General features: G+C 36.1%; 2 protein-coding genes across 5 annotated transcripts in view; both read right to left on the bottom strand.

Moving 5' to 3' along the window:
• CEMIP2 (cell migration inducing hyaluronidase 2) overlaps positions 1-2,595 on the bottom strand; it is a 182,104-nt gene extending 179,509 nt beyond the window's left edge. Inside the window, exon 1 of the mRNA XM_055091895.2 lies at positions 906-2,595. The gene's annotated coding sequence lies outside the window, so the exon portion shown is untranslated. The remainder of the gene's footprint in view (positions 1-905) is intronic.
• A 907-nt stretch (positions 2,596-3,502) lies between these two features.
• ABHD17B (abhydrolase domain containing 17B, depalmitoylase) overlaps positions 3,503-13,781 on the bottom strand; it is a 45,611-nt gene continuing 35,332 nt past the window's right edge. For all 4 annotated transcript variants that reach the window (XM_008952964.5, XM_034967564.3, XM_055091896.2 and 1 more), the window contains 3 exons: positions 12,968-13,437; positions 8,431-8,610; positions 3,503-5,356 (listed from right to left, as the gene is read on the bottom strand). In XM_008952964.5, coding sequence (XP_008951212.1) covers positions 5,137-5,356; positions 8,431-8,610; positions 12,968-13,434 — 867 coding nt within the window. In that variant the 5' untranslated portion in view covers positions 13,435-13,437 and the 3' untranslated portion in view covers positions 3,503-5,136. The remainder of the gene's footprint in view (positions 5,357-8,430; positions 8,611-12,967; positions 13,438-13,781) is intronic.

Below are 13,781 nucleotides of genomic sequence, written 5' to 3' on the forward strand. Positions count from 1 at the left end.
ATATAACGTCATTTTTTAAAGCACACTATTAAAACTTTTTTCTAAAAGTGTCATATTATGCAAATTTAGTACACGGCCTACAAGAGGAAACAGAGGGAGTAAAATAGTTTCATGTCCATCTGGCTTCATACGAAAAAGCCAGTTTAACAGCTTTCAGCTCACTGACATTTGTTAAGACCTTTGTACTTTCCCTAAAAAAAGAAAAAGTAAAACACACAACTCTAATGTCAAGTGGGTCATTTCCAGCATAGAGGTGTTTGCTTCCTTCCTTAGCATTACTCATTCAACTATTCAGTCAGAGGCATAATCCATTTAGAGATACGATAGACAAATGTCTTCTCCATTCTGCAAGCTCAAACTCAAAGCCTAATTCCAAGTATCGTAAGCATAAATTGTTACTTTTTTGGTTACTGGACATTTGCGGTGCACATTATCAGAATACAACATGTTATCATGTTTGAATAAATTGCCTATTTTAAAACAAAGCAACAAGCTAAAAGCTAATTCGTAGTAACTATATTGATACTTTTTTCAATGTAATTGCTTATTCTGTGTGTTACAATTTATAGTAAATCAGCTTCTGAAGTAAACACTTGTTTATTCATGTGTCTGTGGCTACCATCCTCACTAGGTTTCAACATAACTAATTAACTGTAACTGTGCCTAGTAAAATGAATTAGTATTAAATTCTTTAAATAATCATTAACTTGAGAATTAATTGGCACAATCTACCAATTTACTATTCAATGAATAACTAGCTGACAAGGAGGAACCTACCCATTAAAAAAATACAATTGTGACTAACATTGGAGAGCAAATAAGTTTATGTCATATAATTTGAAAGGATCATTGGTATATTAATCCAGTTAAGTTTGGTAAAGAGAAGATAATGGAATACATAGTACCGTCATTGAAAACTGTAGACCTTGAGAAAATCACTTCCCTTCTTTATGTTTCTGCACCTGTAAAATAAAGGGATTAGGCTATATCATCTCTGCAGTTTTCATAATCTGAGTTTATGTGGCTTTCCATAACTGTTTATGAAAAATCACTCTTAAGATTTTGTCATGTATGTCTAAATGCAAGAATACCACTATTTACATGATAATTGCTGTCAGTCTACAATTTTTAAAATTCATTTTATAATTATTTTTGCAGAGACAGGGTCTCATTCCATTGGAGTGCATTGGCACAATCAGTTCACTGCAGCCTTCTAGTCTTGGACTCGAGTGGTCCTCCCACCTCAGACTCTTAAGTAGCTGGGATTACAGGCTTGAGCCACCTCTCCCTGCTTAAAATTCATTTTCACTTATGAAGCTCTCTTAAAGTGAACACTACCTATATATTTATAGAAATCACCGAGAAAAAAAAATCTATGGTATATATTCATGTAGGATACAGAACTGGTAAATTTGTGTAAGAAACCTGGAAAAGTATGAAGATGACAAACTAGTTCATGAAAGTTCTTCTTCATCATTCTTTTTTGTACTTGGAGGATATGGCACGAGACCAAGGATTTGTGTTACTATCAAAATTGTACTATGTTAGTATGTACAAAAGCCAAATATCAAAACAAACAAATTGGGACCATTTTAGTCATCAGTTAAGGCTAAAAACTGATATGAGCCATTACGTGTGAGTAGGGCTGAAATTTTCACATTACATTAGAAATGTAAGGGATATTATTATTCAATTAGTTCCATTAATTTCTAGTGAGAAAACTGAGGTCCAGAAGTAACTTGCCCAATGTTGCAGATCTAATCACTGTTAGCTGACAAGAGCCCCAGATCTGACTGCCAATTTAATTCTACATCATACTGTCTTCTAAAAACCATAGGTAAGCTCTCAGGAGTAAGTAGGGGAAATCAAAATGGAATACAAAGTCTCAAACGACCTTACACACAGTACATCTAGTTCGACTTTTCATTTAAATCTGGAATTTCTTCTGTGACACCTATGACAGATGTCATTCAGCTTCTGCTCTGTCTCTAGTGATAAGATACTCATTAATGCTTAGGAAGCAATCCCTTTCCTTTATGGACAAATAGCCATAAAGTTATTTCTCATACTGAGCTTTAATCTGGTATTGTGTAATTTTCACCCAGTCCTGCTCTGAGAGCCAGATAGAATACATTGTACATGCCTCTCAAATATTTGAAGGTAGCTATTACTCCTTAGTCACATCTTTCAGCTGGTTTGGGAGTTTCAGTTTACGGTACCTTTTCCAACTTGGCAAATACCTCAGGATTTGCTCTAATTTGTAAATATCCTTTCACTGCATCCTGGAATAACATTAGTAATGTAAATGTGGTTTGAACAGCACTTTGTGTATCATTTTCCCATGATGTATTTTTCACCACTCTAAAATTAGATCAGTTTCTACACAACTGACTTACACGTTATTTCCAGCAAGCGAAAATCTCCAGATTTTTTCATCTATACTCTTGACAAGTGCTGTTTCCTTTTTCTATCAATGGCCTATTTGTTTCTAGGATAAAGACTAGGGTTCACCATGCCATCTGTAATTGTGTTCCTAATTAGCAGCCTCATGCATAGGCCAAACTTTCTTTTTTTTTTTTTTTTTTTTTGAGACAGAGTCCCGCTCTGTCACCCAGGCTGGAGTGCAGTGGTGCCATCTCGGCTCACTGCAACCTCCACCTCCCGGGTTCAAGTGATTCTCCTGCCTCAGCCTCCCAAGTAGCTGGGACTATAGGCGCGTGCCACCACGCCCAGCTAACTTTTTGTGTTTTTAGTAGAGGCAGGGTTTCACCGTGTTAGCCAGGATGGTCTCGATCTCCTGACCTCGTGATCCACCTGCCTCAGCCTCCCAAAGTACTGGGATTACAGACATGAGCCACCGCCCCTGGCCCAGTCTTCATATTTAACTGCACCTTCCTTCCTCTAGGCTTCCGTATATTATTCATTCCCCTCAGCTAGGAATGCTTCCCCTGGGTCACCCAGGTCTACCCAATTCTTAGTTATCCTTCAAAACTTAGCTGAAATACCACTTCTCTGGGGGACTCTTCCTTGCCCTGCTCCCTATGTTCCCCTCCCAAAAGTACCTTTTACCTGTTACAATACCTTACAAATCTCCTTCAGCCCTTATCAAAATAGTAATATTTGTGCAATGAGGTGCCTGTCTCCTTGGCTATACCATGAAATCTATGAGGACACAGTCTGTCTTTACCTAGCACAGGTTTTTGCATGATTTATACATTCAGTAACTGTCTGTTGAATGAACGAACACTGAATGAATAGGGTCAATATTTAGATTTCCCCAGGTAATCAAAGAAAACATTTAGCTAAGCCCTGGGTTGTATGCTGTACAAAGAAGAAACTGTATAGGTTACAAGACAATCTTGAGAAAGAAAGACCTCTCCAAAAAAGTGATGATATAATTTAAAAAATTTTCAAACTATGTCCTATAAAAACGAAGGGTAATTTTTTTTCACTCTTTCTAGTGTGGGGGTGGGGAGCATGGAAAAAGGCAAATAAGCACAGGTCAGTGGTATATTTGTTGTTTTACTGTTAATTTGACACATCTGAACCAAAGCATTCACAATACTTGATATACTTTGAAGAGAGTCATATACTATAGTCTTAAACATAACCACGGAACGAGCAGAACAATTAAAACTACATAAGGCCTTAAAATATATCCACAGTGTGTATTATTTCCATATTCATTCATTTACAAATTAGACTACATACCATTAATTTTATTTTTATTTTTCATTGTTTTATTCAGACAGGGTTCATTCAAGGAAAGGCAACTTAGTTTTTGTATGTGTGAGCTTTATTTTTTTACTATATTGGTTAATATAAAAGTTATGAATTAAACGTATTCTTATCTCCTATACCCAGGAGTGAATCTATGAAATTCTCAGATAGTAATCCAAAACAATAGGTCCTATTTTTAAAAATAGCTAAAGTGGGCCAGGCGCAGTGGCTCATGCCTGTAATTCCGACACTTTGGGAGGCCGAGGGCAGATCATGAGGTCAGGAGTTCAAGACCAGCCTGATCAACATGGCAAAACCCTGTCTCTACTAAAAATACAAAAATTAGCCAGGCGTGGTGGCAAGCATCTGTAATACCAGCTACTCAGGAGGCTGAGGCAGGAGAATCACTTGATCCCAGGAGGCAGAGGTTGCAGTGAGCCGAGATCGCGCCACTGCGCTCCAGCCTCAGTGACACAGCAAGACTCCATCTCAAAAAATGAAAAAAATAGCCAAAGTGAAAAGGGATCTGATAGCCAGTCTGTTAGTGGTCTTTAAGATCAACTCATGGACTTTCGGGATTTCATACAATGAAGACTACTGCAATTCTATGAAGACTATGAGATCAGTCAAAATTTAAAACATCGCATACAAAATCATTCTTGAAATCTCTAAATGCCTTTTAAGTAACCAGCATGAAAATTTTAAGTACTTGCCTCACAGTACCAAACTTAGAAGTCAAAACTAGTTAAAATTCAGTGCTATCATGACTTCTCATTTACAAGGTAACTCATTGGTAAATTAATAGATGGCATAAAAATTAAGATTTACATCTTTTTTAAAGGATAAATGTATGTAATCAGAGTATACAGAAAATTCAATGTATTTTACAATAAAATAACTTTAAACCTCTATCCCTGTACAACAGGGTTTAGGCTAATTCTAGTGAACTTGCATGGTTTTAAATCTCTTTTACAGTTCATTCCATTATGAGTACTTAAATTGCTTTAGATACATAGCTTTTTTCAAAATATTACAGTTGTATTCCAGGATAAGATTTAATATATTGAGATGTTTTAAAAATATTTATAAATTTGTTTCTAGTATGCAAAAGCATTTGGCAATACTTTTACAGCATTTGATTTTATAGAATTAAAATCTCATACAGTACTCATCTTGATGTTAAAAAAAATTCACAGAAAAAATATAAATTACACAGCCTGACTGCACGGTACTGTTATTTCCAGTTTTTAGTTCTGGTAATTAAAACCTTCATTAAGTCTGTTAACAAATCATTACCTGTACATTTATGAAGGCAACTGACATGATTTGCAAACAAAACCTTCAGGTTTTATGTTATTTACCAAAGAGTGCAGTTCAGCAAGAAAGGAAAACCCAGTAGCAAATTTACAGAATATTTTACAAATTTACCAGTTCCTGTGACACAAACTGTTTCAACCTTTCAAGATACTGTCCATAAAGTTCCACATCATTGTGACCTGCTCCTTCAACCCAGAGAGGCTCCACAGGTCTCTGGCAACGTTCAAACAATGCGAGGCCATGTGAAAAGTCAATGACTTCATCTTCAGTCCCATGAATTATTAATACTGGAGAGGTTATCTTAGAGATTTTGTCAATGCTGCAGGGAAAAAGGAAGGGGGAAAAATGCAATAAATTAACTATGTAAAGGAACATATTCTTGTGCTATATCAGACAGATAATTCAAATATGAGAATTGTATGAATCAGTTCAGAAGGTAAGAATGTCTCCTGAATTTCCAGTAAGATTCAAAAATTGCCTTTTACATACTCCCTACCTTAAGATTATCTGAGGAAGTTATTTTCATGCACTTGTTTTGATGGTTTTGCTGGAATCACTCAATGCTCTTGTCACTCTACTGTACCTTTCTACAATGTTGACTTTTGGCACAGAGAAACTTAGGTGTCCAGAAGAGAAAACTTAAGAACTATTTCAAGTATGCGCTAATTTCACTTTCTGCACTCACTATATTCTTTCTCCTAGTCTCCTACTAAAATGACAGCAAAATGTTTTATGTTTTTGTTCTTGTTTGAGGATAAAGATACAAAAACAAGGAGAATGTACTAAAATATAATAAAATGTTGGAGCTGGAAAGAAGATTAATGTGTGAAACAATTTATTAAAAGAAGAAAACACAATTTTAGGCAGATAGATGGTAAAGTGATGAACGAAACCAATTTATACAACAGAATACCCCAGAAAGCTAAGGAATTACCATGGTGATGAAGGGGGTGATTGAAATATACAGGATTTTTGCAAAGTCTGTGTAAGAAAGTTAGCCTCCCCTTCCCAGTTCCTTTTGCCTGTTCATATACCCAGAAACTGCCTGCCCCCAAGACTGGAATGTCTGTGAACTAGAAGACTGCCAGAGTTTAGAACAGAGGTATCATAGAGACAATGGAAACATATACATTTACATACTGGCTACTATGAACCCATTTTCCCTATGTGGCTCCCAGAATGCTGGTAGTCAGGCCACTGTCCTCCAGGAGGGACTTTTAGAAAGTCTTCTTTGGGCCGGGCACGGTGGCTCATGCCTGTAATCTCGGCACTTTGGGAGGCCGTAGCGGGTGGATCACCTGAGGTCAGGAGTTCGAGACCAGCCTGATCAACATGGTGAAACCCCGTCTCTACTAAAAATACAAAAAAAAAAAATTAGCCAGGCATGATGGCGCGTGCCTGTAATCCCAGCTACTCGCGAGGCTGAGGCAGGAGAATCACTTGAACCCTGGAGGCAGAGGTTGCAGTGAGCCAAGATCGCACCATTGTACTCCAGCCTGGGTGTCGCAGCGAGACTCTGTCTCAGAAAAAAAAAAAAAAAAAAAAAAAAAAAGAAAGAAAGAGCCTTCTTTGGAGATTATTATCAGATCAGCCCTTTAGTTGATCTGCTAAATCTTGATTGTCTGCTTATATGTAAGAGTAAAGAGTTGATCAGCTCCTTTACTTACCTATAAGCAGGCAACCAAGAATTATCAGACATGAGAGGAGAACACTTCAAATAACATAGGAATCAAAACAAACACTTTTTTAAAAGGCAACTTGGAGGACACAGAAACTACACAGACAATTCTTTTTAAGAATCTTTAGAGAAAGGTATTATAATAAACATAAAATGAAAATGGAATGTTGACAATGAAAAAACCATCAATGAAATAATCTAAGGCTGCATTTGGTAAGAATAAATACTTGGGTTTACTATCTGTTGTCAGAAAGATGTTCAGCGGTAGAGGAATTAAAACTTGAATAAAAAATAAAAAGAAGTATATTATCTTTTTCAAACAGTTTATTTTTACTTTTTGAGACAGGGTCTCACTCTGTCGCCCAGGCTGGAGTGCAGTGGCACCATCTTGGCTCACTGCCATCTCTGTCTCCCAGGTTCAAGGGATTCTCATGCCTCAGCCTCTCGAGTAGCTGGGATTACAGGCACGCATCACCATGCCTGGCTAATTTTTGTAATTTTGGTGGAGACGGGGTTTCACCATGTTGGCCAGGCTGGTCTCGAACTCTTGGCCTCAAGTGATCCACCCGCCACGGCCTCCAAAAGTGCTGGGACTACAGGCGTGAACCACTGCGCCTGGCCAAACAGTTTATTTTTAGTGTTGCTCTCTGTTGGTGCACCAGAAATGAAAGAGGGAGCTAGATGGAGACAGAAGTTGACAACAACACTGATATGGGGATACTCAGATACATCCCTATCATTTTTACCATTCAGCTAGACAGAGGCAGTATAATGCCTATACCCACATTACCTGAAACAAAAACAAACCCAAAACAAAATAAAAACCCAAACATGCCCACAGCTTGCCCTTGTGATAAGATCATGTGTTCACATACTTTCCCTACTAAAGTGATCCATTACTGGCTAATGATGAAAATTCTGTGTTTTTAAAATAATTCTTGAACCATGTGATGACTTTGCCTTTGGCCCATCGGCCATTCACAAAAAAAATCCTTTGTATTGTTGCCAATTGGAGAAAGGAGAGAAAACTAAAATTTGCCAACTTATTTCTTGTCTTCTCCTTGAGAAAAATAGGCCATTAATTTTTTCCAACTATGAAGAGTAGGTGGGAACTACCTCCTGTCTTGAGAAGCATGAAGGAAAAGTAGCTACTTTCCTTTCAAATACATCTAAGTATGTTTGCAGGTTTTGTGGCAGCAATACTTACTAATCTAGTTAATTTAAGATTCAACTTTTTTTCAATTCACTTCTTTTGTAAGTTAGATATCATTAATCAGATATTTACTCATTTTAGCCTCTACCTGTTCTTCTCTAACATCAAGTGTCTCACTGGATGGCACTATCCATTAGCACCTCAGGGCAGAAACATGGTAGTCATGTTCAAGTTTTTCTCTTTAGCATCCTACACCCAGTCTGATACTCAGTTCTGTCAAATTTATGTTTCAAATTAATTCCCTTGTCTCCAATACTAGTGCCACCACCTGAGGTGTAAGGCCCTCAGCAATTTTCATCTGGATTACTACTCCTCAAACATTTCAGCCTTCTGACTGGTCACCTGCTAATACCCTCTTTACAAATTAATTTTTCATAATTTCTATGTGCTAATATATATAAAATGAAGTTTATGGTTGAGTGAACTGTGTCATGAATACTTTAAATGATGAAAAAATTCCCAAGTTTCTTGGAATTTAACTATTTTGAATATTGCTACTTACTTTGGGAATGCATCAAAACAGTAGGTCTTCTTGGTATCAGGAAAGGCAACTCGCATTCCCGAAGTCAGAGGAGAATGAAGAATAACAGCAGCACTCTCATATCGAGCAGCAAGATCCACAGACGGTACTGTCCCTATACTTTGGCCATATATAATCACATTTTCAGGGCGAATGCCATATCTACAAAGTTCAGGCGTTAAAAACAAAAACCAAAAAAGTTGGAGTGGTATGAAATGTTCCATCATTCCAAAGGATTTGATCTTAGAATAAGACAATGTCAACTAATCCATTTTTTAAACTTAAGTTTCTTAGCTATTACTGTTAGTTTTAACATTACAATAAAGTCTGTATCATCAGTTTATTTCATGTGTTTCTCTACTTCATCTTTTGGAAGAATAATTGCTGAGGTATTTTAAGATTTCAATCTTAAGAAATAAATTTATTAAATAATTTATTACACTATAATATTTCAACCTAGCTTACTGCTGACTAAGCTTGGGGCATATCACTAATATTTTAATGAACTGATGTTGAATGAATAGGTCATATTTATTTTCCGTTCAATGTAACAAAAGTTATTTATTTCTCTACACATCAAGAGTGGCTCATTTTAATTTCCAAAATTGGTCATATTGATGAACTGTTACATATAGTTATGGTATGAAATGAATATATGTATGGTTTTAGTAAAGGGCAAATTATGATTTTACGAGTTTTCTTAAAATTTATCTTTGCTTAGTTGTAGAAATGGACTAATGGTTGAAAAGATAAAAAAGAATTCCAAACACCACATGGTCCAATTATTTATGAATAGACTTTACGCTAAAATTACAAGGTACTATTTTAATCCCTTTAAAATGGCCACAGGTTTAAATAGATGAAAACTCATTGACTCAATAAATATTTATTGGGTACCTAGTATGTTCAAGGAACTGCTTGCTACTTGTCTACAGTATAATCATCCCAAATGTAAACTACTGCAAGTGTAAGTACAGTGCTACCTGAGCTAATGAATGTGGGGTTAAAGGTTATAGTGACATTAAATACACCTTTCCACTTAGAAGGCAGACAGCAGTCACTCTGGCAGCTAAGAACATAACAGCTGCTTTTGGAAATCTTTTGCAAAGGTAAAATATCTTTCTAAGAATCTGGATATTCACCAGGAAAGAGCGAGGGAAACTGTCCGTGTGTTCTCTTCCAGGGGCATAATACTATTTCAACTATACAGGTAGTAACACAGCTCTCCCCATATAGTTTCTTCAAGTCAGTACTACACAAGCATTTGTATAGGACACAGAAAGTGGGGCTCTGTCTACTTCAAATTGACTCTAAATATTAGCAAACTCAGAAAAGCTTTTTTCTTTACAACAGACCTAGTTGCACATATTTCATACGAATGAAGAAATTAGGAGAATGAACATTTGCAGCATAACCACAGTTCTTGAGGCTGCATTGTTGCTGTCAGCTGAATATCAGCATTGTTGGTGGCAATCATGAAATTTGGGCTACAGCTAGCAATGACAATGCTCAAGGATAGAGTCGCAGAGGTAGCTGACAATTAAGCATGAGGGGACTCACAAGAGTAACAACTGCCTAACAGTATGAGCTAGAAAGGAGTTTAGAGACCATCTAATCTAGAGTCCAGCTGCCTAATGAGCAGATCTTCAAAGTCACCAGTAGGTGACAGCTCTATAATTAGAACCCAGGTATACTGACTCCCAGTTCAGTGTTTTTTACCTCTGAAGCACACAGATGAGGAACTCAAGGACTTTGTGGGAAAGGTGCATAGTGAATGCCAGGCCCCGAGTTTCTTTTGGTCCATCAGAAGGTCAGAAATTGGAGTTATTATGGATATCCAATTTTCCCAAAAAGGACATTCCAATGTTCATTCATCCCAAAAATGAACATTATTTAAGTTCATTATTTATTTTCTCTCTCCTGGTTACTTAAGTCCTAACTTTTAATCAGGCAAATAAAATAAAAGGCATGTATTCTAATTACACACATTTCATTAGATGACAGAATTCCAGAACTGGAAAAGATCTTGGGGATCATTTAATTCAATCTCTTCATTAAACAGATGAGGAAACACAGGCTCAGAGAAGTAATATTTCCTAAAGTACCTACACTTATGAAACTCCAACTATATTTTGGTTTCAACATGAAAGAAAACAGAGGTCTAAAATTCTAAAATATAAGTGCTAAAATAGTATATGGGATTATTGATGAAATCTGCCCATTCCTGATTAACACTGGCTATCAAATATGTTAAAAAAATTAAGGCTGAAAATCATTTTTCAAAGTTTTCTTCAAATTGATAAATGCCAAGATTAAAAAAAAAAAAAAAAAGAAAAAAACAGTAAAGTTGACCACTTAAAAAATGGGATTTTTTCATATAGACACAGAACACTGAACTGAATACTAACATGTTTTGTTTGAGTAAAGTGACCCTTTTGTGTTACTGGGAAGCACTAATAATGAAAGCTGGCTATCAGTTTTAACTTGGCACCCTTTAAAACTTCATTATTCCACTGAAGTTAAACTTTAAAAGTGTGAACCTTATCACTCAATAAAGCTATTTTTTTAATTATAATACTTTCTTATAGTTGTTATACGTTATTCAACTGACTGACTCTAAAAAGTGGGCACTCAGTTTCTGTTTGTTTTAAGGCTTGATGGAACTGATATCAATATATGTAAAAAAGATTTTTATTTAAAGCAGTTTTTAATTTATCAATTAAACAATAACTTTACCATCCCCCATCAACTCTTTACCTACTACTTGCCATCTTTTTTTCCTTATTCCTCATATTTATGTTTTTATATAACTTCAATTGATTTTAAGAATCCCTTTTATGTAGAACTTCGCTATGAGAGCATAACTTTATTACATTTCTTTGGAGGGAAAAATAGTTTTAAAGATATTTTTAATATCTTTAATAATATTAACTACTTTATTATTAAAATTGAGGAAATTTTTCCTAAATGAAATCTTTAATATTTAAACATTAAATTAGAAACAGTAAGTTTTCTTTATATCCTATAGCTTCAGTCTAAAACATCCTGGAAGTCAGATATTTTATTTTCATATAATATAAAGAATAGCCTATATTAAGGTATCTGTTTATTGTACACTAACCTGACTAATAATACACTGAAGTCTACAAAATTGTGATTTTTTTTTCAAGAAAAATGTTTAGGTATCTTGGTGACTAGAAAAGATTAATGCAATTTCTAGCTCCCCAAAATGTATGCTGCTATAATCAAAGAATAACTGACATAGTAAGAAAATTTTATTAAACAATTTATCATAACATTAAAACTTCTTTTTTTTTAAACAGAGTCTTACTCTGTCACCTGGGCTTGAGTGCAGTGGTGTGATCTCAGCTCACTGCAACCTCCACCTCCCAGGTTCAAGTGATTCTTCTGCCTCAGCTTCCCGAATACCTGGGATTACAGGCACCCGCCACTATGCCCGGCTAATTTTTGTATTTTTAGTAGAGACGGGGTTTCACCATCTTGGCCAGGCTGGTCTCGAATACCTGACCTCGTTATCTACCTGCCTTAGCCTCCCAAAGTGCTGGGATTACAGGCATGAGCCACTGCGCCCAGACATTTTTTTTTTTTTTTGTATTTTTAGTAGAGATGGGGTTTCACCATGTTGGCCAGACTGGTCTCGAACTCCTGACCTTGTGATTCGCCTGCCTCAGCCTCCCAAAGTGCTAGGACTACAGGTGTGAGCCACCGCACCCAGCCTAAAAAATTTTTTTAAACTTGATATCATCTCTCCCAATTTTAGGAACACAGAATATAAAGTAAAATCTCAGTTTTACAGAATGAATACTTGAAAAATAATTCCAATAAGGTATCTTTAAGTTGTACTTCCCAAGAAGTAATCACATAAAATAATGCAAATCTTGGCTTAAGATTTTAATAGAAAGCAATCCAGCCTCATACTGTTAATGACAGATCAAGTGAATAATTAGCTATGTCAGTATTTTCTCTCATTTCCTTGAAAGGTTGCAGCTTTGAATAAACATTTTTTATATCACACTCCAATAAGAAAGCTTACAAAAACCAAACATTTGTCACTGGATTTAATTTTTTTTTTTTTTTTAACTTTTTAAGAGATGAGGTCTGACGCTGTCACTCAGGCTGGAGTGCAGCGGCATGATCATAGCTCACTGCAGCCTCAAACTCCTGGCCTCAAGTGATTCCCCTGACTTTGTCTCCTAAGTAACTAGGACTATAGGCATGCACCATGGACTTCCAGCTAAGAATTTAAGTTAAAAAAAAATACATATATACGTGTATTAATGTAGACAAACAAACCTGAAACTGTCTTTAAAAACTTTGTTTTGCTATTATGTGAAATTTAAAATTGCTGTCTAAAATATTTATTCACAGGTATATAATAGTAAATATAACCTCTATATAGCAGTTATGTATAATAAAAACAGCTTTTATTCTATTCTTACACAAGATATTTTTAGCTAACCACCACGAGTATGAAAAATAAATTCCAACCACAATTTACCTTGTCCTAAGAGCAAGCCAAGCAGCTTCAATGTCTGCATAGAGGTTCTTCTCTGTGGGTTTCCCGGAACTGGCACCATATCCAGAATAATCATATGAGAATATATTACAATTAATCCGTGATCCTAGTCCTATGTAAAAGCTGCTCATTTGACCAAGATCAACAGCATTTCCATGTGAGAAGAGTAAAGTGTATTTCGCATTGGGTGAACAACGTACAAACATACAAGCAATTCTGTTGCCTTTACTGGTTCTAGTCATGAAACACTCAATAGCATCTTTTTCTCTAGAAGAATACTGCCAGTCTGCTCGTTCAGACAGATGTAAAGTCCAACGGCTTCCGCTTTCATCACACATCAGTGTGTAAGTTGGATCAGGTGGCAAAAACGCTAATTTTGAAGCAATCTTCCCTGGACAAGGTGGACAGCAGAAGAGGCAACATAGCTCACTAAATGAAAGATTATTCATGCTCTGAAAAAGAAAAGGAGATAGCAAATATTTTAATAACTGAATGTAGACTCATATAATAAAAAGTTAAAACACAGACATGGGTAAATTTTATTGGTGGTTAATGACTATTACTATTTTAGGTATGATTCCAAACAGATTTTTGGCTTCTTTTTTTTTTTTTTGAGACGGAGTTTCACTCTTGTTGCCCAGGCTGGAGTGCAATGGCGCGATCTCAGCTCACCACAACCTCCGCCTCCCGGGTTCAAGTGATCCTCCCGCCTCAGCCTCCTAAGTAGCTGGGATTACAGGCATGCGCCACCACACCCGGTTAATTTTGTATTTTTAGTAGAGATGGGGTTTCTCCA

This window comes from Pan paniscus, chromosome 11 (genome assembly GCF_029289425.2).
Source record: "Pan paniscus chromosome 11, NHGRI_mPanPan1-v2.0_pri, whole genome shotgun sequence".
Lineage (NCBI taxonomy): Eukaryota > Metazoa > Chordata > Mammalia > Primates > Hominidae > Pan > Pan paniscus.